The following is a 26089-nucleotide window of genomic DNA, read 5'->3' on the forward strand; positions in this document are numbered from 1 at the left end:
GGTTGTCAATTTAGAGAGAGAACAGCTAGGCTGTGGGTTTGATTAGCAGGCCCACAGCCAGGGAAAGTCGTAAACCAGTGAAGCTAAAAGCAAAAATCTGGGGTGACCATAGGATTGCAGACCCCACTCTCCTACAGGTTCACTGAACGCCAGGGGCGGACGAACTCAGCCGTCGGTGCATGATGGATCACGAGTGGCATCTGAACTCGGACGTGGCGCAAGGTCTCTTTCAGCAGTGGGTAGAGCCTTGGGTAGATCTATTTGCCACTGAAGAGAACGCGCAATGTCATCCGTTCTGCGCATTGGAATTTCCAAATTGGCACTCGCTCGGAGACGCTTTTCGTCGCGAGTGGAGCTGCGGTCTATTGAACGCCTTTCCACCTATACCACTTCTGCCCAGAGTGCTGAAGAAGATCAGGCGCGACCGGGCCCAAGTCATCCTTGTGGCTCCAGATTGGGCACGAAGGTACTGGTATCCCGAGCTACTCAGTATGTCAGTAGATCCCCTGATTAGTCGGCCTCTTTAGGAGGACCTTCTGTCGCAGCAGCAGGGGACGGTCCTCCACCCGAACCTGTCTAGTCTCCACCTACATGCGTGGAGATTGAGCTGCGACAGTTGAGGCCATTTGACTAGCCTCCTGAAGTCTGTGATGTCATTCTGGCAGCCTGGCGTCCCTCCACAAAAACAGTATACACCTGCAGGTGGAGCAAATTTGTGTCATGGTGCACAGCAAAGGCTGTGGATCCACTCTCTGCCCCTCTTTCAGAGGTTCTCCTAGTTCTTCTTTCTCTTGCCCAGCAGGGCTCTGCTCTGGGCACTATCAAGGGCTATCTCTCGGCCATTTAAGCCTTCTCTTTTCAAGTCCTCTGTTGTAAATAGATTCTTGAAAGGCAAAACGCACATTTTCCCTCCTGTTCCTTTTGTGATGCCTCAGTGGGATTTGAACTTGGTTCTTACTTATTGATGTGCGCTCCCTTTAAGCCACTTCACAATTGTCCTCTTCGTCTTCTGATGCTCAAAACTGCTGTCCTGGTTGCTATCACCTCTGCCAGAAAAGTGAGTGAGCTCCAGGTACTTTCCTCTCAACGTCATTTCCTTTCTGTCCATCCAGACAAGGTTGTTCTGAGGACTCGTCCTTCTTTCCTGCTTAAGGTGGTTACTGCCTTTCACATCTGGCAGTCCAACAACTTGCCCACCTTCTTTCCACCTCTGCATCCCTCGAAAGAGTATGAGAGGCTCCACCGTCTGGACTCAAAACGTGCGTCTTTCTACCTCGACCGCACACCAGAGTTCCGGTTGGATGACCAATTCTCTGTTGGCTACGTGGGCGCTAAGAAGGGACGGGCGATGCACAAGCGGACCATCTCTTGGTGGGTCGTTTTGTGCATCAAGGCTTGCTATTCCTTTGCTAAAAAGGATCCTCCTGTGGGGTTGCACGCCCATTCCACTCGGGCCACGGCGGCTACTACTGCCCTGGGACGGGGAATCCCTTCGCAGGATATTTGTCAGGCAGCTACGTGGGCCGCGCTGCCCACGTTTGCTAACCACTACTGCCTGGACAGTCAAGTCCGTAGAGATGGCTTCTTTGGCCGTTCGGTTCTCCAGGACTTTCTGGTGTGATTCTGGTTCGCAGACCCACCACCGGGGTTGGTATTGCTGGGGTATCTATTCAAATGTAAGGAATCTAACTAACGTGTTTCTTTCAGCTGCACAAGTTGTTTACCTTCGGTAACGCTATATCTGTAAGAAACATTGGTTAGTTAGATTCCTTACCGCCCCACCCATCCTCCCCGTACTGCGAACCAATATCTAGGGTTAAGGTATCTCCCTTTGAGGACCCTAGTTTCATGGCACCACTGTAGGTTTCTTGCATGGCTGTACGTTCCTGGCACAGAAAGCTATGAACAGAACTGACGTCCGTGCGTGAGGGCGGCGTCTAAGTACTCCGACGATGTCATCCTGGCGATCACGTCGCTGACGACGGACGCGGAGCCGCAGACGATGCCTACCGATGCGCAGGGGTACTGCTGACGAAAACTTTCCGGATCCAGTCTGACGCCTGGGGATATTCTAAGGTAAGGAATCTAACTAATTAATGTTTCTTACAGATATATCGCTACCGAGGGTAAGTAACTTGTGCAACGGGATTTTGGGAGAAAATGGTGGTGGAATCCAAGGCTGTATCAAAGATGTGTACATATTCTCAGCTGATGTAAATTGCACAATGGGATTGAGGGAGCAAATGGTGTTAGGATCCAAGGATGCATAAAAAATGTATACATGCTGAAGATCCCTAATATAAAGACAATCCCATTCAGTCCTCCTACACAAAGCGAAATGTTAGAGAAAATCCAGCAATGCCACAGTCACCATAGCATACCTAATGATAAATGTGATACGTAGCTACAGCATGTAAGTATCTTGTGAAAGCCAGGCATGATTGTTAGATAGAGGGATAGATCAAATAAAGTTGTTTGGTTTCCAGAACCTGTTGAATATATCCTTTTAATAATCTACAATGAACTATTTTGGTCTGTCTCCATAGGTCCTCCTGATGCTCCCCTTGATGTGCAGGTTGAACTTGGTCCAACACCTGGGATTCTTATCATCAGCTGGCTTCCAGTGACTATTGACGCAGCTGGAACATCCAATGGGGTTCGAGTAACGGGCTATGCAGTATACGCCGATGGTCAAAAGGTAATATGCACAGTTTTTCTTTTTTGATAAACAATTGTTTTGTTTTTACAAAAACAAACACCAGCAATACGACAGTAGACAGTACCATTAGTGTTGCAAAACACTTAAAGAACAAAGACATCACTTTTAACCCCACCTTGCAGCAGTGAATACTAATATCATGTATAGAGTTCAGGCTACACCATGGCACCCAGCTATTTGCCCCATATCCTCCGGTATTTGTTAGGACATCCTAGTGCCTCATACATGGGTTTTTCTTGCGCCGTGCACCAATCCACCCCTCTTCGCCAGTTCTCAGAACATGGTGGTGTGGGAAGCTTCCAGGAGGTGGCTATATCCCGCTTGGCCACAATCATGGCTGTGCTGTAAAATAATTTCTCGTGTCTGGTCCCGTCTAGTCCATCTGTAATCCCGAGAACTGAGTGACGTGGATCATGAGGGTCTTCCCACCCCAGGATCTCTGTCAGCTCACTTTCGATCTCACCCCAGAACTGAGCTCAATGGGGACACGCCCACACCATGTGGAAAAAGTCGTCCGGGTCTTGAACACATCTCGCACACGAGGCGGATGGAGAGCAGCCAGCTCGATGTAGGCGCTTCGGGGTTTAGTAGGTAGTATGCAGATAGTATAATTGAATCAAGCGGAGTATAGCGGAAGTGGTGACCATCTTGGGTGACATGAGGGCATCCCGCCAGTCCTCCTCGTCCAAAGGACCACTCCACTCTACCCCTGAGGCGGTCTAGTAAGGTCTGAGTTTTTTTTTTTTGTTTTGCAGAGTTTTATATAGCGCGAACTAGACCCGAACCGAATCGGGTATCAGAGCGCTTTACATAGCACCAGTTACGTTACATGAGGACGGACACACATTCCTTTTAGGCACGGGGAGATGAAGTGATTTGCCCAGAATCAGAGGAGGTTTTTGGCGTCGTTACCGAGACTCGAACCCAGATCCCCAGGTCCGAGGTCGAGCGCCCTATCCGTTAGGCCAACCCCTCTCCCTGAGTGTTGTTGACCAGTGTCCGGTAGATGCGGGAAATACCCCCCTTCCCCAAGTCGCCTAGCATTGTCTGTGCTTTGTGGGGACTGTATTCAGGGATCCCGGTATTGATAGAGATCGCAGGTCACCCGGCCAATAATTTCACCATATACTCATCGGGCCCATAAACTGCAATTTATCATATACATTAATCAGGTGACCTTCCACTCCACTACCAGTAACCCTGATTCCTTCCTTTTTTTTTTCTATTGTACCCGACTTACCAATCCACCGTTACGGGTACCTATGACCACAACGGATCAGGGAGCTAGCTGTAAAAGAAAGGCAGGCAAATACAATACCAACTTTTATATTTCCGTGTATTCATAAAATAACCACAAACTACTGGGAAGTGTTAAAGATTTATCTAGAATTCAGATTCGGAAAGCATACAGTTTACAATCAAAAGGCAATCAATAATCAAGATAACGAAAAGCACATAACCATACAGAAAAAATATCAGGGCAACCATTTATGAGTCTAAATGGAAGATAAACAGGGAAAATATGTTATTCAAGCCTTGCAGGGACGGAACTAAAGACATTGAATAAACTATAGATGGGGCAAATTTAGGCACATACTAGAATTTCACTATTGGGAAATACTTCAGAAGAATGGGTGAGAAATGTTGAGAACTCTATACATCTATAGGGTGGGGAAAAAAGGAACACGCTATAGTTCTAGACACCTTACTTCAATCAACATGAGAAAGGGAAAATTATAAACCACATCTATATTTCATAAACGGTATGAAGAGTTGTGCCTAAAGGAGGGGTAACATAGGAACATGCTAGAAAACAGCAATAACGTATGAGCTTTCTTTCAGTAGCTTTGCGAAAGCATGGAAAATCAATTATGCGCAAAAGTATGTCTTTATTAAAGCAAAGACAGAAAAATAGAAGGTGTAGTATAGAGTTTCAGCACTATATATTTACCTAGAATGGTGTGAAGACCAACCCTGGCCACGGATCAGTCAAGGACAGGAAATACCCCAAGGAAGGACAGTCATCAATGGGACAGCAGGTGCAGAATGGACACCCCAGGACAGGACAGGAAAACCAGATTAGGATCAGGACAGGACAACCAAGGGACGACCAGCACCCGCAGTTCGGAAGCAACGCCTGCGCTCCACCCTCTCTGCAGCTATCAGTCAGAACCCCGATTGGGTTAGCGAAATTCCCCAGCAAAGTGCTTCGCCAGCACTTAAGGTTTAGTAAAACCTCCTGAGTCTATGGTATATTTCGGACAGAGTGCTCCGCAGCGCTCTGTATCAGTCACCTATTGAGTGCGTTGGGTCAGTGACAGGTCAGCTATTCGTACAAGTCGGACAATTTTTCTAGATAAACCTAGGCTAGTTATACTGTTTTCGGGTCAGTGTACCACCCCCCAAATGTTGCAAGTGTCAGATTCCCCAATTTCGATTGGTCCCCAAGTAGGATAGGTCAACACACCAATCACATTAACTCTCTTCAAGCCTACATTTGCATTCTCTGGGACCGCCTAGCAAATTTGGGGTTCCCATGAGATACTCAACAGAATACAATAGAAGAAATACATTTGTAGCAGTTGCAGCACAGTTTGACTTCTTCGGCTGGGTGAAGGTGCATCTTCCCAGGCACATCTTGGCTGCCACCTCTGGTTGGCAGTCGTTCAATGTCACGGGCCGAAGTCTGTCATGCGCATTAGTGTACTTCAAGATGGAGTCCGGTGCATCCCATCAACCCTCAATACCGCGGTACATGAAAAGTGAGCGAAAAACAAATTAAAACATAGAAATAAATGAATTCACTGTATACCATGATTAGCTACTCTATACCCCTTACTTTATAATATACTATTGCGTGAATGATAAGTGCAGACAGACAACAACATAAAAACATCCGCGCAAGCTTCACCATGTGAATACACAGACAGCCATCTTAGAAGCAAGTGCGCAGGCGCAAGGATTCCCACCAAAACTGCAAGTACGTCACGTCACGTGAGTGTGACTAACGCATGCGCAGAGGAAAACCCGCCAAGCAGCGGCCATTTTTAGGAACAAGGGTTATTGAATTAGTAAAACACATATGCAAGCATCACTAGGACACCCAAAATGTCAGAATAAAGGGAAATTAGTAAGACGAACAGGTTGAATTACGTTATTACATATTATTCGAGGTTCATGAGTACGAGCAAGCCGCGTAACGTGCAAATTCTTGCTCCATCAATCCCCTCTTTGATGATATTTACTATCATCACAAACTAATGGAATCAGATGCCAACTTTTCTCAGACTTTTCCCAATTCAATTTCTTCCAACATTCTATTCAGCTTTTCTTTAGTCTCTTTGTTAGGGTGAGAATTTTTCACCCTTTATAAATCTGATTATTCAGTTCCTCTAATTCAAGTTCATCCACACTCCGTTTCACACCTCTCTTATTCACAGTGTACTTCTTTTGGTGTTTGCGACATTTGCAACAGACAAATATGAGGAATATGATGAAACGTATTATTCCAATTGGCATCAGTACCTTAAACAAAAAACTTTTACCTAAGTTAGCAAACCAATGACCTACAGCAGAGAGACCATCAGTAAGTCTCTTCCAGGTACTATCAACCTCCAGTGGTTTGAGTTCTTTTTCCAAATTTGTAATGTTCCTTACATACTTTTGGATTTGCACACTTTTGTCCGGTATGTAAGTGCAACAATGTTGCACTTTTAACATCCGGCAGACTCCGCCCTCTTTTGCTAATAAGGTATCAAGAGCAAGTCTGTTCTGTAAAACCATTGATTTGATCGCAACCATTTCGGTATTGACCAACAGAAATCCATGAGCTGTGTCAGTAGACAACAGATCCACTATTGTTGACAATTTGCAAATTCTGTGTGTGTTCAGAACCACTCCCACTCCAGGTATCAGTGCACTAAAAATACTACCCATTATTTCACCTACGCTTTCTCTTTTACTACGCACTAAGCCATTAGTATTTTCATTGCTTCCAGCAACTTCATTCACATGGTATATTTTCGGGAAGACAATGCCAAAGTAGCAGCTTCCATACCAGTGATCCGGCAATTTGAAATAAGCCTTGTTTCCACATATATAATAAATTCCGGGAAACACAGGTTCTGACCCCTTTTTGAAACCCCAACCTCCAATTACCTTGTAATTGTGTTCACATTGACTGGAACCAATGAAAATGTTATTATAATATCTAGTCTTTTCACGGTGAAGACAGAGTTTTCCCTTCCTTTCGAAATCCAGCAACAAAGCAGGACCACTCCCACCATTTGAGGTGCTTCCCATGTTTTCAGCCCATTTAGGAGTTGTCTGTCTTTTATCATTTGCCTTTCTTTGGAAACTCTCCCTTCTTTTCTCTGCCATGTTTAGAAACATTTTTTCTTGCTCATGTAATGAACAGGTCAAGTTATCCTTGTGTGCGTCATTTAAGTCTATGGTACCTATAGTCAGAAAGTATTCTCCCATATAACGTGTAACGTCACTTTTAGTATGTACTAGATTCAGATTTCCACGTATAGGAAGTTCAGAAAAGATCACGTCTGAGTTTGAGTAATAGTACTGTAAAGGTCCTCTTTTGTAAAATAAGCTAGCTAAAATACTACAGGAAATTCCATAAGTCAGGGGCAAGTGATGATAAGTCACGCCTTCAGCTACAGAAGTAGGTAGCTTCATGCAGACATAGCAGTCTTCTATTTCCATGGTTTCTACATAACGCACTAACAAGTTTGCAAATACATTTAAATGAGTCTGGTTCTTAAATCCGTGATAATGTAGTCCTTCCTCATCTGGTGCTTCTAAGTCGGGTTTTGTTTGTCTGATGCTAAGTGCTTTCTCACGTCTTTCTACTCTTCGTGTTGTCAGTTCTTCAGTATCTTCGGTCACAGTCTGTGTAGGGTCAATATTAGTATTTTTGCTCACCATATAAGGAATAAAAACTGTTAGTCCTATCCATAATATTAATACTATGGCTACACTCATATACATACTTTGCAGCATGTTTTACAACAACTACGTCTAGGCCTTCCATTCACATTTGAATCAGACATTTCGGCTTAACAGAAGTTTGCCAACCCCTCTTTGTAACTTTGCACAGGTAGCTTACACTGAGCAATTTCAGGTTGGTTCGTCTTCTTCGGCAGACTGATCAGCTGTCTGTTCTTCGTCACTTTCGTCAGTTATATCAAGATCCTCAAATTCCTCCAATATCAAATAAGTCCATTCAGGGTCTTGATATTTCTCATTCAGTCTTTTTATTCGATCACTTCTTCTTTTGGAACTTTCTCCAGCTTGTTCGGCTATACGAGAACTTCTCCTTCTTTCCTCAAGTTTTTCTTCTACTGTTTTTAGTTTCAGTCTCAATCTCTTAATATATCTTGAGTCGATATTTTTCTTTTTCTTGAGTCTTTTAGCTCTCACTGTGGTTTGGCTTTCTTCTAATGCTCTTTTATTCTCGTTTGTTTGTGGCACTTCTGCTTCTTCCCTTCCTGTCTGACTACTCCCAGGTCTTACTTCAGTTTCTTCTGCCTGGTCGCTAAGCTGACCTTGTTCAGGTATATACTGGTTTTGGCTTTTGGGTGTTTCTATTTCTGCTTCCTGAACATGTTCTTCTAATTCTATCTGGTCCTGTTCAAGCACTTCGAACCTTTGATTTTCTTCCGCTTGAACTTTCGCCCTGATTTCTGTCTGTCCCTTTTCAATCTCAGGAGTTTGTGGAGGTGTGTCGATTACTTGCTCTGTCCCTGTCTGATCTTCTTCTTCCTCAGACTTGACGTAAATCTCAATAATCTGAGGGTCTTCTCCTATTCCTGTCTCTTCCTCTCTATTCCACTCTCTATCTGCGTACGTTTGACTTCTTGTTCTGATTGGATCCTCAGTCAGGTCGATTATGGGTATCCACTCATCTTGACTGGTGCTCGGTTGTTCGTCATCAGCTACTTCAGGACCATCGTCTGGAGACCCCTCAGCTGGACAACCTTCAGCGTCAGTTTTCTCGTCTCTGATCACCTTCTTGGTATGGCTGGCATGGATCCACTTTGGAACCCCGGCACACTTCACCGCTGTCGTGGTCACCAGTATCACTTGGCGTTGTCTTCCCCACTTCGGTGCAAGGCAAGTTGAACGAGTATATTTCTTGAGTACAACCCAGTCGCCTGGAACCAAATTATGGACTGGAGTTGTTGAACTGGCAACGGCGTCTTCCCCAATCTGGCGAGAGATAGAACGCACTTGGTCACCCAGTTGCTTGCAGTATTCAAGTACTAAATCATCAGAAATGCTTAGCAGTTTGTGTCCTGGGACCCATGCTTGTCTCATCACTCTTCCCATCAGGATTTCATGGGGGCTCAGGCCTGTTTTTCGGTCTGGAATACTTCTGATTCCCATCAGCACAAGAGGTAAAGCATCTATCCAGTTCATGCCAGTGGATTCACACATCTTTCCTAATCTCCATTTGAGAGTGCCATTTATCTGTTCCACCACTCCAGAAGCCTCTGGACGATAAGCACAGTGCAGTTTTTGTGTAATCTTGAATGCTTTGCAGACCTGATCAATCACCTCGTTCTGGAAATGCCCACCTCTATCTGATTCAATTGTGACTGGAACCCCGTACCTAGGTATCAACTCTCGTAGTAATAACTTGGCTACAGTCAATGCGTCATTCTTTTTGGCTGGGTAGGCTTCCACCCATTTTGAAAACAGGCAGACAATGACAAGGACATATCTCATTCCCTGACAACGTGGCAACGTGATGAAGTCTATTTGTACCCTTACAAAGGGACCTCCTGATTTTCCAATTTTTCCCAATTTGACTACTGTTTTCTTCCCAGCGATAAACTGCTGACATGTTAAGCACCTCTGGCAAAGTGACTCTGCTACTTTCCTGAACTTCGGGTTATACCATGTTTGTTGGAAGACCCGAACCATGGCATCCCTGCCAACGTGTGCATCTCCATGCATCAATCTGGCCATAGAAGGAAGCAGGCATCTAGGCAACACAGGCATACTATCAGGGCCCACAATGATACCATCCTCACTTCTCTGTCGACAACCAAGCTTTCTCAATTTTTCCTTTTCCTTTGCTGGCGCAGCATGCTGCCAGTCTCTCAATTCTTCCCATGTAGGCACATCCTCAAACACCATAAGTTGGCAGCTGTTTCCATATCCTCCCAATTTAATGTTTACAGACATTCGATGTCTGGCACAATGTTGGGCCACTTCATCAGCATATCGATTTCCTACTGTCACATGATCGTCGCCAGATTTGTGAGCAGCACATTTGACCACTGCCAATTCTTTTGGTAACTGGATTGCATCCAGTAATTCTTGTACAACTTTCCCATTTCTGATAGGAGTACCTGAAGAAGTCAGAAACTCTCTTTGTAGCCACAATTGGCCGAAGTCATGCACAACCCCAAAACAGTATTGACTGTCAGTATATACTGTTATTCTTTTATTTTTTCCAATTTTACAGGCTCTTGTCAATGCAACCAATTCGGCTACTTGTGCAGATTTCACTCCAAATAAACAGGATGCTTCTATAGTGCCTTTTACCGTGACCACAGCATAAGCAGCGCTTAAGCCTACAAGTTCGTGTCTCAGACATGAGCCATCCACAAACAGCTCGCTATCCTCTACCGGCAGGGGTGTTTCCTTGATATCTGGCCGTGGTTTAGTACTGAACTCGGTCAGGTCAATGCAGTCATGCTCGACCTCTCCCTTCGCTTCTGCAATTATTGAGTCTGGTAACAGGGTAGCTGGATTCAGGATGTTACACCGAGTAATGACTACATTGGCAGCACCTATAAGGATCCTCTCATACTTAGTCAGCCGACTAGGGGTGAGATACTGTGTCTTCGTTCTGGTCAGTAGGATTACAACTGCATGTGGAACATACACAGTTACAGGATGTCCCATAACAATGGATTCACTTGGACTCGTGCAAGTCGCAGCTACTGCTTTTAGACATCCGCGTAATCCAGCAGCCACTGGATCCAGAGTGGCAGAAAAATATGCCACTGGACGTCTCGTCAAACCATGGGCTTGTGTTAGGACCGACAATGCACAATTGTCTCGAGTGTCTCAAAACAATGAGAATTCCTTAGAATAATCAGGCATTCCCAAAGCAGGGGCTGTACACAGACATTCTCGCAATTTCGTGAATGCTGTCAAGCTTTCCTCATTCCATTCCACTGGGTCTTTTGCACCTTTCTTGGTCATTTTTATCAACGGCTTTGCTAGGACTGCAAATCCCACAATCCATTGCCTGCAATAACCTACAACTCCCAGGAACATTCGGACTTCTTTCTGAGTACGGGGTAATTGCATGTTTCGAATTATTCGGACTCTCTCTGAAGTAACTTTCCTGATACCTTTTTCTATCTGGTGCCCCAGGTATTTCACTGACTTTGTACAGAACTGCAATTTTTCAGGTGAAACTTTATGTCCTCCTTCACCTAGATGGTTCAGTAGGGCAATGGTGTCAACAACACAATCTCTCTGACTCTTAGACGCCACCAAGAGGTCGTCTATATATTGCACCAAAACTGATTTTCCAGGTAAGACTAAAGATTCAAGGCACTTTTTCAGGATCTGATTAAAGATAGAGGGACTTTCAGTATACCCTTGAGGGACGCGATTCCAAACGAACACGTGACTGTCGAAAGCAAATGAGAAAAGAAATTTGCTGTCTGGATGCAATGGGATTGAAAAAAATGCATGACATAGGTCAATCACAGTGAACCACTCAGCATCCCAGGGGATCTGATACAGGATCACTGCTGGGTTCGGGACAATAGGACAGCAAGGAACGACAATCTTGTTTACCTTTCTCAGGTCCTGCACTACCCTGTACTTGCCACTAGGTTTCTTGATTCCAATTATGGGTGAGTTACATGGGCTACTCATCACTTTTTGTATAATGTTCGCTTCTAGCAATCTTTTTATTTCAATGGCAACTCCTGCTCTCACTTCTGCACTCATTTTGTAAGGCTTGTTATTGGGGTAAACTGCATTTTCTTTCATAGCTATTTTGATTGGGTCTACATTTGCCATTAAACCAACATCCTTTCCGGTAAAGTCCCATACCTCTGGTTTCACTGTCTTTTGGAGTTCTTCAGGTAAGTCTTGTATCGTCAGTTGTTTAATTTCTGAGTCTGGTCTGATTAACATTAATTTGTATATGCCATCTTCGTCTGGGGTCTGAATTTCGACGCCTTTTGGGGTGCAAAAGATGGTACAGTATATTTTGCACAACAAATCACGTCCCAGTAAGTTAACTGGACTGGTATCACAAACTACAAATCTATGCATTTCTTTGAAATTCCCTATTGTGATCTCCATGGGCTCAGTAACTGGGGTACTAATCAATTGATTAGATACCCCCACTACTTGGATTGCTTCTCCCGAGAGGGGTAGGTTTGGAACGTCTGCTGTTCTCACAGTAGAACGGGTAGCACCAGTGTCCAACAGAAAGGTGACATCATTGCCATCAACCCTTCCTTCTATGTATGGCCCTGACTGGTCTACCGGCAAGGAGGCGCCAAGCATGCACTCCTCGTCCTCACCTCTCAGGCCCTGTCAGTATTGATCGTCACAGAAAAGTATCACTCAACAAAAATTGCGAAGTTGCTGCATTTCTATCTTCGTTTCCTCCCCAGATCTCTATGTCATCACCCTGCGGTGATTTTCCCTTATAATTTGGTTTAGGTGCACCGGGCAACTGACTTGCCTTTACCTGTTGCTGGGTCTTTCGTGGCCTTTCATTCTGCGTCTGTGGATTTAAATCAGGTGTTTGGGGGTTATTATTCTGTAAGTATGGACACTCGTCTCTCCAGTGCCCTATCTCTCCGCACTGGTGACAGGGAAATTTCTTTTTGGCTTCCTCTCTGCTCATTTTCACTCTGGGCTTCCCTCCACCCCCAGAACCTTGATTTTGGGAATTCTTATTCATTTTGCCTAATTGCTTTTCCTGCTGTTCCGCTAGCTTCACCTGTGCCCACATAACTTTCTCCTTTAGAGCTTTTCGCTTATCAGCCATCTCGTCTTCGCAATACTTTGCGTATCGCAAGACTTCATCCCTTTTCTTAGACTGCCAACAGATTTTATTGTCTTTGATCCACTGGCAAACTTCGGGTCTTAAACCGTTTACAAACCTGTAAATGAAGTGGGTCGTATCCTTCATCTCAATGTTATCTATACCACTGTATGTTTTAAACACCTGTAACAGTCTTTCATAGAAGGAGTGCACAGTCTCGTCCCTTTCTTGCGTGGTTCTATCTATCTTGGTCCAATCAGTTTCTTTTGCAGGCACCTTTTTCTTCAGGTGTAACATGACCTGGTCATATTTTCTCATCACCTCATCAGAGGAAGCACCTGTAACTGGGTCCCTTGTGTATTCTTTATTAGGCCAATCAACGGCAACCTTGAATTCGGTCCATAAATCCACAGGAACTACTATATCGAAGAACCCATCCAGGTCTTTCCATAGGCATTTTTGCACCTTTACAAACCTTTCCACCTGCCTGTACCAGTCCACAGGCTTTTCTCGTAATTTTGGAAAGTCATTGGTAAAGGACACAATATCCTGTCTGGACCATGGAACGTGCACGTATTTTCCACCTGGCACTTCACGCATAGGGTACAGCTTCCTTTAGAACAAACTCAGAAGACGTCTGTTTAGATCTAGCCTCATCCTTTTTCTTTGCCCACCTGGCTTTCCACTTTTCTACGTCTCCCCATTTTTGCAACACAGTCAATAATTCTTTGACCTGCGCCTTTTTCCCTGACACATTCATGTTTTCCAAATCTTTGTCTGAGAAATCTGGTCTGCAGGGTTTTTGTAATGGTTTCGATTTTGAAATATCTATTCCCATACTAGCTGCAGTGTCTGTTAGTTTCTCATGGAGCACTCTGGGATTCCGGGTAAGACTCTTGCCGATAAACAGCAGCTCTTCTTCAGAATAGGTATTTAATCTATCTAACCCCACATTTCCTGCCATCAGTTCTTCTATTTCTATTCTCAGCTTGTAGATATCTAAGGGTTTCGACTGAGGAGTTTGTCTTTCTAATTCTCGACTCCATCTTTCAATCTCTTCAGGAGTCACTAACGTGACACTCTTAGTACCCGAAGTCGATTCCATTTGAATCTCCCTCGTATTGAAAGGATTATGTCTTTTCTGTAACCTTTTTCCTGCGTCCCTAATGGGCAAATCCATTAATGAAACCTCAGACTCACATTCACTTGTCTGATCATCCACGATTAAGGGCTCTTGTCTCGGCTGTACTATAGTTGGGGTAATAACTGGAGTTTTTGGACTCCCTTGTCTATCCCCATACAACGGAACCACTGGTCCAATTGTTACCGGGATTGTCAGGGCTTCGGGACTTGTATTCAACTGGGAAATTTTCTGAATTATCTTGGTTCTTTGTTGAGCTAGAGCTTCTCGCTCTCTTTCCTGCAGTAGTCTATCCAGCCTTATTTCAGGTACTATTTGCGGAGTCAATGTTGGGGCAGTTGGATGCGTCATACTAGGCCCTTCACCATAATTGGGTTTTGGGAACAAGCTTGCTGTATTTATGGGTCTTGTTTCTTCCTCATAAGGAGGTCTCGAGAACGGATTCCCTGTGCTTGAGGATCTTGCCTCACCCTCGTAGGAAGGTCTGGGGCAGAAGTCTCTTTCTCCTGAATACCTTGACTCCCCACCAAATGGAGGTCTTAAACAGGTATCTCTGACACCTAAGGGTCCGAGGCCCTCCTTATAGGAAGGTATTTGACAGCTGTCTCTTGGGTTTACAGATCTATTCCCTTCCTGACACGGAGGTTGTTGGGAAGTATTCCCTACACTAGAGGATCTGGGTCCTTCATTATAAGGGGGCGGACTTTTCATAAACATGTCATCTAATAACTCATCATCCGACTCCCCAAAAGGTACCCAATGTTTGAACTTTTCTGTTTTCTTTTCCCCTGCAGGACCACCCATTGGCATCATTGGAAACAGTCCTTCCACAATCATATTCTGCCTCCACTGTTTCATCTTTTTATCTCGGGTTTCCTGCTTCAATTTCGGATACCACTTTGTTAACCCTTTATCCATTCGGGGCTTATCTCTCTCAAAAACCTCGATCTCCCATTCCTCTAATGCTTTGTACTGGGTCAATCTAGGTCTGGGATGCAAATCATTCATTCGGGTTCTCAAATTAAATAAAATCCTGCCATTAAATGTACCCTCTAACGGAAAAGCCAAAATTCCGTCATCCTTTGTGTATTCCGCCCAGTTTTCCAACCATACACACGAGTGATACCCTTTATCAAACATCATGAAAGATGCGGGAGAATTAGGTGGCGGTATGACAACACCTTCTCTAGTTTTAATCGGTTTGTCCTTTTTGAAATAATTCTTCACTTTGTTTACAAGGGACAATTTTCTCTTATTTCCGTACATAATGTCGGTTTTGTGACCTTTCCACTGATCGTTCTCAAACCCTAACTGTCTCGGATGAGGTCTAGTATGCGGTCTATACGAGTGCCACATACGATTTCTATGAGTGACTTTGTTTACAAATCACTTTCAATCCAATTGCGTCTTTTATTTTTCGTACGACCAATGAAGTGCACGGTTTCAAATAATCTCGACCAATGGGTGCGCGGCCTTTTCGTGAGACGGTTGTCACGCTTTCGGCACTCACCCCTCCTTTACAATTCCAGCTCCGCTACACACCCGCTGTTTCGACCAATCCCAGCGCGGCACAGAGTGACATCAGAGCAGCTCTGCAACTGACTCCCTCTTTTACAAGGTAACGGAAACTTGATTTCTCTTTTAAAGTGCAAGTGCTTTAGTTATTTGACAACGTAAACACATTCGCCTCTGTACTCGAGTGTCTAGAAAGGAAAGATTTGTTTCACTGCAAGTAAACTACTTCCATTTACTTTTCACACACGACGGATAGATCTCTTCTGCCTACCCTTCACTCAAGCATTAGGTAACCTGCTACTTCTTTGACTCATCCACTTCTTTCCGGGATATATACTAAGCCTAAAGTTTCACCAGCGAACCCTTTTGCTGTCACCCAAGCTCCGACGAACCTGCGACTCCTTCCGGTGTGATCCTTACTAGGTTATGTCACAATAGAAGTTCTGCCAGCGAACTCGTTGCTATCATTTATTCAAACCTACATTCAGAAAACCCTAATTAGTGCTTCCAGTACTGCCTAACCTGCACCAATTTTCCTAGAGTAAGTGACCTCAAAGCGCAGTGGATTCTCTTCACCACTCGCTATTCAATTCCCCGGGGATTCCAGACCAACACGTAACATTGACTAACGAGTTTTGTTAAAACATAAATCAATATAACAATAAGAAAAACAATTTAAAACATTTCATAATTTTTCAAAGCAAAAAACATTTGCAAATACGTTCGAACGATTTAGCAGCAAATTTTCCACAATTAGCAGTAATTAACCCTTTAGCAGCAAAAATCTTATTAGCAGCATCCGACCTACATAGCTACCTTAACTAGTCCTACCTAATTTTAACTAGTCCCTAACCATTACCTCTGCTACCAGAAAATTACTGATAGAGATCGCAGGTCACCCGGCCAATAATTTCACCATATACTCATCGGGCCCATAAACTTCAATTTATCATATACATTAATCAGGTGACCGTACACTCTACTACCAGTAACCCTGATTCCTTCCTATTTATTTCTATTGTACCCGACTTACCAATCCACCGTTACGGGTACCTATGACCACAACAGATCAGGGAGCTAGCTGTAAAAGAAAGGCAGGCAAATACAATACCAACTGTTATATTTCCGTGTATTCATAAAATAACCACAAACTACTGGGAAGTTTTAAAGATTTATCTAGAATTCAGATTCGGAAAGCATACAGTTTACAATCAAAAGGCAATCAATAATCAAGATAACGAAGAGCACATAACCATATAGAAAAAATATCAGGGCAACCATTTATGAGTCTAAATGGAAGATAAACAGGGAAAATATGTTATTCAAGCCTTGCAGGGACGGAACTAAAGAAATTGAATAAACTATAGATGGGGCAAATTTAGGCACATACTAGAATTTCACTATTGGGAAATACTTCAGAAGAATGGGTGAGAAATGTTGAGAACTGTATACATCTATAGGGTGGGGAAAAAAGGAACACGCTATAGTTCTAGACACCTTACTTCAATCAACATGAGAAAGGGAAAATTATAAACCACATCTATATTTCATAAACGGTATGAAGAGTTGTGCCTAAAGGAGGGGTAACATAGGAAGATGCTAGAAAACAGCAATAACGTATGAGCTTTCTTTCAGTAGCTTTGCGAAAGCATGGAAAATCAATTATGCGCAAAAGTATGTCTTTATTAAAGCAAAGACAGAAAAATAGAAGGTGCAGTATAGAGTTTCAGCACTATATATTTACCTAGAATGGTGTGAAGACCAACCCTGGCCACGGATCAGTCAAGGACAGGAAATACCCCAAGGAAGGACAGTCATCAATGGGACAGCAGGTGCAGAATGGACACCCCAGGAAGGACAGGAAAACCAGATTAGGATCAGGACAGGACCACCAAGGGACGACCAGCACCCGCAGTTCGGAAGCAACGCCTGCGCTCCACCCTCTCTGCAGCTATCAGTCAGAACACCGATTGGGTTAGCGAAATTCCCCAGCAAAGTACTTCGCCAGCACTTAAGGTTTAGTAAAACCTCCTGAGTCTATGGTATATTTCGAACAGAGTGCTCCGCAGCGCTCTGTATCAGTCACCTATTGAGTGCGTTGGGTCAGTGACAGGTCAGCTATTCGAACAAGTCGGACAATTTTTCTAGCTAAACCTAGGCTAGTTATACTGTTTTCGGGTCAGTGTACCACCCCCCAAATGTTGCAAGTGTCAGAATCCCCAATTTCGATTGGTCCCCAAGTAGGATAGGTCAACACACCAATCACATTAACTCTCTTCAAGCCTACATTTGCATTCTCTGGGACCGCCTAGCAAATTTGGGGTTCCCATGAGATACTCAACAGAATACAATAGAAGAAATACATTTGTAGCAGTTGCAGCACAGTTTGACTTCTTCGGCTGGGTGAAGGTGCATCTTCCCAGGCACATCTTGGCTGCCACCTCTGGTTGGCAGTCGTTCAATGTCACGGGCCAAAGTCTGTTATGCGCATTAGTGTACTTCAAGATGGAGTCCCGTGCATCCCATCAACCCTCAATACCGCGGTACATGAAAAGTAAGCGAAAAACAAATTAAAACATAGAAATAAATGAATTCACTGTATACCATGATTAGCTACTCTATACCCCTTACTTTATAATATACTATTGCGTGAATGATTAGTGCAGACAGACAACAACATAAAAACATCCGCGCAAGCTTCACCATGTGAATACACAGACAGCCATCTTGGAAGCAAGTGCGCAGGCGCAAGAATTCCCACCAAAACTGCAAGTACGTCACGTCACGTGAGTGTGACTAACGCATGCGCAGAGGAAAACCCGCCAAGCAGCGGCCATTTTTAGGAACAAGGGTTATTGAATTAGTAAAACACATATGCAAGCATCACTAGGACACCCAAAATGTCAGAATAAAGGGAAATTAGTAAGACGAACAGGTTGAATTACGTTATTACATATTATTCGAGGTTCATGAGTACGAGCAAGCCGCGTAACGTGCGAATTCTTGCTCCATCAGTATCATCCGTTACGTGTACGTGGAGGGAATGTCTTAGTTGTAGATATTTATGAAATTGAGATGGGTGCAGGGAATATCTGGACTGAAGGTCTTCAAAAGAGCGCATATGGCCGCTTGCCCACACGTCACCGAGCTGGGAGATCCCGATTAGATCCCGCGCTCGAAACCCCTGTAACCCACTGACCTCCTTGAGCAAAGTACCATGCCATAGAGCTGTGTGTTGGGTGAGTTTGTGTGTCCACTGGGTATGTCTTAGAGCAGCCCGCCAGGCTAAGAGTGCAGAGCGCGTGACGTCAGGCAAGATGGATGGGATGGATTCTCCGTACAGTAGGGATAGTATTCTGGGCAGGCCGAGCTCACTTAGTTCAAGCCTATAGGCCGGGTCAGCCCGGCCCCCGTTGAACCAGTCATGTATAATCAGCAGACGAGTCACCAGGTATAAGTGTGTCATCCCCATGCCACCATCGAATGATGGAATCCGGCAAGTGATTAACGCAAGCCGGGCCCTCCCTCCCCCCAGAGGAATTTAGTGGCCATGGTGTCTAGCTCCCGAAACCAAGCCCTTGGGAAACAGAAGGGGGTGTTTTGGAGGACGTAAAGAAACCTGGGAAAGATCATCATTTTAAACAAGGCGACCCTCCCCAAGGGGTTCAGGGGTAGTGGCTGCCATCTGTGGAGATCTGCCATAGCCTTTTTCACAAGAGGGGTGACATTGAGGGTCCATCCCAGCTCTGGGAGGAGAGCAACCCAGATCCCAAGATATTTAAAAGACTGACGTCGAAGTGGTATTCTGGTCTGCCAGTCGTAGCACTCTCTGGAGAGATGGAGTGGGACCAGGACCGACGTATTGGAATTCATTCGGAAGCCTGAGGCTTGCCCGAATGAGCGCAGGATCTGAAGACAACGAGGACCTGATTGAGCGGGGTCGGTTAAGAAGAGCAGGACATCGTCTGCGTAAAGAGCGATCTTGTCCACTTCAGAGTTGGGCCATTCACATCCCCGAACGAGACTCTCGGACCGAATCAAAGTCGATAGAAGTTCCATTGCCAAGGCAAAGAGAAGGGGTGAGAGGGGGCAACCCTGTCTCGTCCTCCTTTGAATGGGGAAGGCGTCGGAGAGAACCCCATTGACCAAGACGCGCGCTTGGGGCCGGGTATACAGAATCCCAACCAGCTGACAGAAATGAGGGCCAAAACCCATCGCAGCTAGCACGTCTTCTAGGTATGTCCAGTCCACAGAGTCGAACGCCTACTCAAAATCGATGAGAAGGAGCGCCAAGTAAGGGGAAAGCTCCTGGCGGTGAGCCAGGGCCAGGTGCAGCTGCCGGAGGCAGTGTCTAGTGCCTCGCTGGGGCATGAATCCGCACTGGTCCTGGTGGACTAACATGGTAAGGTAGGGCTTCAACCGTTGGGCAAGGATCGCGGCGTACAATTTAACGTTCGGGTTAATGAGGGAGATGGGACGGTAGTCAGCGCAGTGGGGGAGATGGCGGTTGTGTCTTCGGGAGGACCACGATGATGTCCATATCCATCTCGGGCCGGAAGGAACCTTTCTCCAATGCCTCGGTATACAAGTCAGCAAGGTGAGGCACGAGGCCCTCTCGTTATGACGCAGGAGTCTTACCCGAGGATGTGTAGGCAATAGCCTCATTCATTTCGTTGTGGGACATTGGGCACTCAAGATCAGCTTGGGCAGTAGAGTCCAGCTGAGGGAGGTGGGCACCCCCGCGTCCATCAGCTCGCCGATCAACCGTACCGGGGGTCGTTTGGCATAAAGGTGACGGTAGAAGGCAGCAAAGGCGCCGGCCATAGCCACCGGGGACCGTTGTGGCAACCCCTCCTGATCTAGTATTTCTGGGATGGTGCGGTTTGCTCTGGGAGGATTGTACCATTTTCGTCACCCCAGCCATAAACTTTGGCCACGGAAGATAGCCACAGTAGCTTAGCGGCCTCAAACGAGAGCCGCTTGATTTCAGCTCGAATGCTCATGAGGCGCCGCTCCTGAGTGGCGTCGCCATCAGTAGAGGGGGATTGTTCAAGGTGCAGGGCCTGCGCCTCCAGTGAGGTAATTTGCAGCAGTTGGGCCTGCCACTGACATTGGATGTGGCCTTTGGCATATCCACGAATAGTGGCCTTGTCCGCCTCCCACAGTGTACTCGGGGAAGAAACCGGCCCGCATTGGTGGTGAAGTACTGCTTCAGTTCTAATCCCACCACCTTCTTTAATTCCTTGTCCTGAAGGAACTAAGCGTTCCACCGCCACACTGGGCGCGAGTAAGGGGGAGGAGCCGCTGTACTAAGGAGCAGCTGGGAATGGTCAGAGATACCTCTCAGGAGTATTCGGACTTCTTGGATCGTGGTGCAATCCGTAGACGGACGAAAATGGCGTCTATGCGCGCTTTCTTGTGGTATGCGGCGGAGGTGTGCGTGAAGTGCTTAGCGTGTGGGTGTCAGATTTGCCATGCATCGCAAAGGCCCAGGGGATTCAGCCCAGTTAGTTAGTTGCTTCGCTTGCGCCAGCCTGGAAGTAGATGGAGGACCTGTAGTGTCGAGAAGAGTTATGGCGACCGCGTTAAAGTCGCCCCCAATGACACTGGACCCCAGGGGGAGGGTGGGCAGCAGAGCGGTGGATTGTTTTAGAGTCGTGGCGAGCATCGAGGGGGGTGAATACAAGGACATAAGGTTCAGGGGAGAGCCCCCTAATGTACCGCAAATAATCACGATGGTGCCCTGCGGGTCATGAATAACTTGTGTGAGTACAAAATCCAGGGTGCGTTTCAATATTATGGCCACACCACGAGAACCCCGAGCGAAGCCCGAGTGCCAAACCCTATCATAGCCGTCCCGCTCTAGGAAGGGGCAGTGATTCCCCATCAGGTGCATATCTTGAAGCAGAAGCACTCCTATATTGAGGCGCTGTGCGTAACACAGGATGGCTGTTCGTTTGTGGCGGTCTAGTTGGCCATTAACATTCCACTATAAAATATGGAGGGCTGCCTTTGGAGATGGTGTGTCAGTCATGGAGGCTGGAGTTCGTTGCAGTGTTCTGTCGGGCCCTGGAGAGCCAACAGCAAATGCTGGGTCCGCAGCAGGTGCAAAAGTGTGCTGGTAGGAAGGACCATGGGTAGTGGACTCATATAGGAGTGGGTCTGTGTGTCGTGTGGGTGATGGCGCAGCAAAACAAAAATAAGCAGTAAGAAACCTAGGGAGCAAACATTCCCAACCCCCTCCCCACCCTATACTTCGAGAACAAAAGCATCTGTCGACCCCCCAGAACCAGTAAACCAAACTAAAATGCTTGGGTTGAGAAGCACGGAAGGACCCCTCCATATGGGCTGATATACAATGTCTCGGCAGGAAGACAAAGACTCAGAGAAAACAGTCTGCCAGAACCCCGGATCATCCCAGAGACTGGGCACATTCCCGGGGCGTCGACCGCTTTAGCGGTCAGTAATCGGCCCCTCACAGTTTCGGGCTGTGAGAAAAGTCAGTGTCCGTTCCCAGGAAGCCCTGCTGGCCCGTAGACGGAGGGTCCACCAGTGGGCCATCAGAAGCTTGGATTTTGGGACGTAGAGGGGAGGCTGAGGAGCCGGAGGAACTTCGAGGACCATGAGCCGTTAGACTGGAGGATCTGTGGGACGCCACCTGGGACCGGCGTCTCCTGCTGGAGTGTGTGTGCTGCCGATGCTGTCGCCCCAACGACCGGGGCCGTGCGGGGTATGAGCCTGGTGGACCAGGGGGGGGGGCAAGACTCGTTGCTGCCGGAGGGGCCGCTCCTCAGTCAACCAAGTCCAGGTCGCTTGAGGGGAGTCAAAGAAGTGGGTAGCATTTTGGAAGATAACTCGTAGGCATGCCGGGATTTGCAATTGGTATTGGAGGCCCAGAGATCTCAACTTCTTCTTGACCTCGGTGTAGGATCGACGTTGGTCCTGCACTTCCTTGGTGTTGCCTGGGAATGCCATAATGGTATAATTTTGAAACTTCAAAGGGCCCTGAGAACGTGCTTCGCGTAAGATTGCATCACGATCTTTGAAGTTGAGGATCTTCAAGATAAAGGGGCGGTGAGGGGCCCCAGCCGGTGGCTTCGGAGCCAGGGATCGGTGGGCCCTATCCACCACGAACCAAGCAGACAGAGAGTCCTTTGGCATCCAAGAAGTAAACCAGGCCTCCACAAAGGCGGCCACCTGATTCTTTTCAACCCCTTCCGGAAAACCCACCAGTCGGAGGTTGTTGCGGCGTGCGCGATTTTTGGCGTCTTCGGAGCGCTGGTGAAGTTTACTGGTGCGGGAGCTCAAGCCGGCCACCTGGTCTTTAAGTTGGCAAATATCATCCTCTGCTGTCGAGATTCGGGGCTCCGCTTCGGTAATCCGGGCCGTGGCGTTACGGAGATCCTGCCTGAGGAGAGACACATCCACCTTGATCTCCCCTATCTTCCCTTACACCGAGGCTTGCGACGAGCTGATGGCCTGCAGGATAGTCGCAAAGTCCGTGCCCGGAGTTGGGGAGTGCCATTAGCTTGTCCAGGCTGTTCAAGCCCTTGGGTGGTGAAGCGGTCCATTTTAGTTTGTATGGAGGCAGTCGCGGACCTGGGGGCCCTATCTCTTCCCATGATCCACCTCCGGACAGGCCACAGGACCCGCTCGGGCAGGAGTCAGATGAACTGCAAACCTGGCCAGCGATCCAGTCGCGAGAGCGAGGTACAGGACGGTCAACACCGCGACAGGGCGGTTGCTGACGGACGCGGGGGGACCAGTGGCTTGCCAGGCCACCCCACACCACAGCAACTGTATGCTATTGAGCGGGAGAGGGGGAGTATGGAGGCCGTAGGTGAATATGCATAGTTTTTCACAAGACATAGAACTTGTGGCTGCTACCACAGTGAAATTTAATGAAAATACATGTAATAAGATGGTGACGTCTGTGTGTGTTGTCAGTCTATTATGGCTGTATAAAGTGGATTATATTGTCCTGTGCATGGGAGGGACCACAATGTATGAGAGATAGTGCCTCAAGGTGAGTAATGATGCCCCTTCTAATGTTCTCATGTAGCTAGTGTATGTTTGAAAGTGTTGCATGCTACCAAATTGGCATGCTCCTCATTTTAACATTCTGGCAGATGAAATAGGTTTTCTTATGCAAGATACCTGTGTCTCAAGGCTTTGAGTTGCATGTACATGATTTGGGCATTTTGCTCACTAAAAGAGTGCTAGACTCATTAGGCGATTGAAGCCTTCCCAAAGTTGCACTCTTTTTGACAATTCAATATTTTATTCGTTTTATCATCAATGTCCAAAATCCTTAGTCCACTTTACTGTGAATTACCAAGAAGGCTTGAAGGGGAAATAATTAAATCATAGCATAGGAAAAAATTATGTGGCATATATAGAAAAGTAACAATGCACATCTATGCTAATCAGCAAGATTATTCAAGTAGAAGAAACAGTGATACTATAAGATCTGACAGAAACAGGTTAGTGTTAGATTCTTTACCTTAGAATATCCCCAGGCGTCAGACTGGATCCGGAAAGTTTTGCATAGCAGTACCCCTGCGGGTCAGTAGGCGTCTTCTGTGGCTCCGCGTCCATCGTCGGCGTCGCGATCGCCGAGATGAAGTCGTCGGAGTACTTAGATGCCGCCCTGGCACGCTGACGTCAGTTCTTCTTTTTTCCGCGCCAGCAAGCGCAGATCCGGGAAGAGCAGTACTCTGGTCATTTTTTGACTAACTTTTTGATCTCTTTTGATCATCTTTTTGGTGTCGATAGGGATGCCTGGGTTTAAACCTTCCCAGGCCCGTCACCGCTTGATTTCGGTGACCGACCCCCATCGTTGGTGCCTTTACTGCCTCGGGGCCGACCACGACGACAAGTGGTGCCCCGACTGCCGGGCCTTGACCTCGAAGGCTAGGCCGGAGCGGTCCCGCAAGCTGTTCGAGCTCCGGCTGTCGGCTCCGCGCGGCTCGAGGTCCCGGTGGAGGAGGAAGTCGAGGGACCGGTCGCGGAGCCGCAGTCATCGCTCGTCGAGTCATCGTCACCACTCGTCGGGCTCCAAGTCCTCCGGTAAGTCGAGGCATTCCAAAAAGAAGTCGAAGAGGCGACATCGCTCTTCTGACTCCCCCCGCTGCTCACGCGACGCAGCTGAGGGTTCGGGCGACACCGCCCGTGCGGCTCCGCAGGTGCCGCTTCCAGCCCCACACCCTCCGGTCCCTGGGCTGTATGCGACGCCGGAGGAGATACGTGATTTCCTCGTGGCCATGAGGACTCACTTCCCTCTGTCGGAGCCTGTCGTGGCGCCTTCGAGCCCCGCAGGCCCGACTGGGGGCCCCAGCGGGCCGGCGGATCCGGAGCCGACGGTATCTTCAGCCCCGGCACCGTGGTCCACTCCGGTCCCGACGCCGCAGGGCCCCTCAGGACCTCACGACTCCTCCACTGGCGCCGACCCCCATGGTGTCCTCCCGGCGCAGTCTTCGGATGACGCCGTCCCCGGTTTCAGCTCCATTCCGGGTCAGACGCCGTCTCAGACGTCGATGGGTGGCCCATTCACCTATGACCCGGCTCCGTCATTTTTGCCTTATTATCAGGACACAGATGAAAGGGAGGACTGGGAAGGGTCTGAGGACCCTCTGGCACAGCAGTGCCAGTTAAGTCAGGACTGGGCAGATGAGCTGGGGGAGGACAGTGGTCCAGACACTTCGTCTGACACTGGATTCATCTCTCCTCCCACCGTGGCTTCGGAGGAGGGTGCTGCTTACAGCATGGTGTTCAACAGGGCAGCCAAAGCCTTGGTTCTTGAGCTCCGTGTTGCGGCCGTGAGGACTAACCTCCTCACTGAGGTGCTCAAACCGCAGGCAAGCTCCTCTGAGCCTCTACTGCCGTTTAACGAAGCCCTCACCGACGTTCTGATGGGTGCTTGGCCCAAGCCCGCTACAGGCCTTCCTGTGGATCGGAACGTGGCCCGATGCCGGCTCCGGGCGACCCCTGCTTTCTGTCCACCCACCCCACCCTGGTTATCCAGGCCTCAACGTCCCAGACCGCATTCCCGACCGCTCCACCGGATCGGGAATCCAAAAGGTATGATCAGTTTGGGAAGAAACTGTTCTCCTCTCTGAGTTTGGGACTGCGGTCTGTCAACATCGCTTGCCTTATGGGCCGTTACATCCACTCACAGTGGGATACGGTTGCAGACGTGCTGCCACAGTGTCCGGAGGAGGCTCGGACTCAGCTCGCCCAAGCCTTGGCAGAGGGGCTGGATGCAGCACGGTACTCGATCAGGTGTGGACTTGATACCACGCTGGGCAGGGCGATTTCCACGACGGTGGCGATTCGTTGCCATGCCTGGCTGAGGTCTGCCAACTTTTCGGGGGATACCCAGTCCACGCTCATGGACATGCCCTTTGATGGCCGTCACATTTTCGGCGACAAAGCAGATACTGCGCTAGAGCGTTTGAAGAACTCAAGGGCTACGACCAAGTCCTTGGGCCTGTCAGGCTAGCGTCAGCAAACTTCTGCTTTTCGCCCCTTTGGTGGCTAAGGAAGGGGCGCCCCCACACGTCCAGCCAGCCACAGGCCGCAGAACCAACCTCAGCGCGGTCGTGGACGTGGTGACCACCGTGTCGGTGCCGGGGGACAACGACAGGGTCAGTCCTCCCCCACTCCC

General features: G+C 47.4%; 1 protein-coding gene across 7 annotated transcripts in view; it reads left to right on the forward strand.

Moving 5' to 3' along the window:
• Positions 1-26089, forward strand: part of TSPOAP1 (TSPO associated protein 1) — a 3238928-nt gene that overhangs the window by 1997494 nt on the left and 1215345 nt on the right. For all 7 annotated transcript variants that reach the window (XR_013608584.1, XR_013608585.1, XM_078679480.1 and 4 more), the window contains one exon: positions 2547-2698. Coding sequence is in view for 5 of the 7 variants with exons in the window: in XM_078679480.1 (XP_078535606.1) it covers positions 2547-2698 (152 nt within the window). In the remaining 2 variants the exon portion in view is untranslated. The remainder of the gene's footprint in view (positions 1-2546; positions 2699-26089) is intronic.

This window comes from Lissotriton helveticus, chromosome 3_1, assembly GCF_964261635.1.
Source record: "Lissotriton helveticus chromosome 3_1, aLisHel1.1, whole genome shotgun sequence".
Lineage (NCBI taxonomy): Eukaryota > Metazoa > Chordata > Amphibia > Caudata > Salamandridae > Lissotriton > Lissotriton helveticus.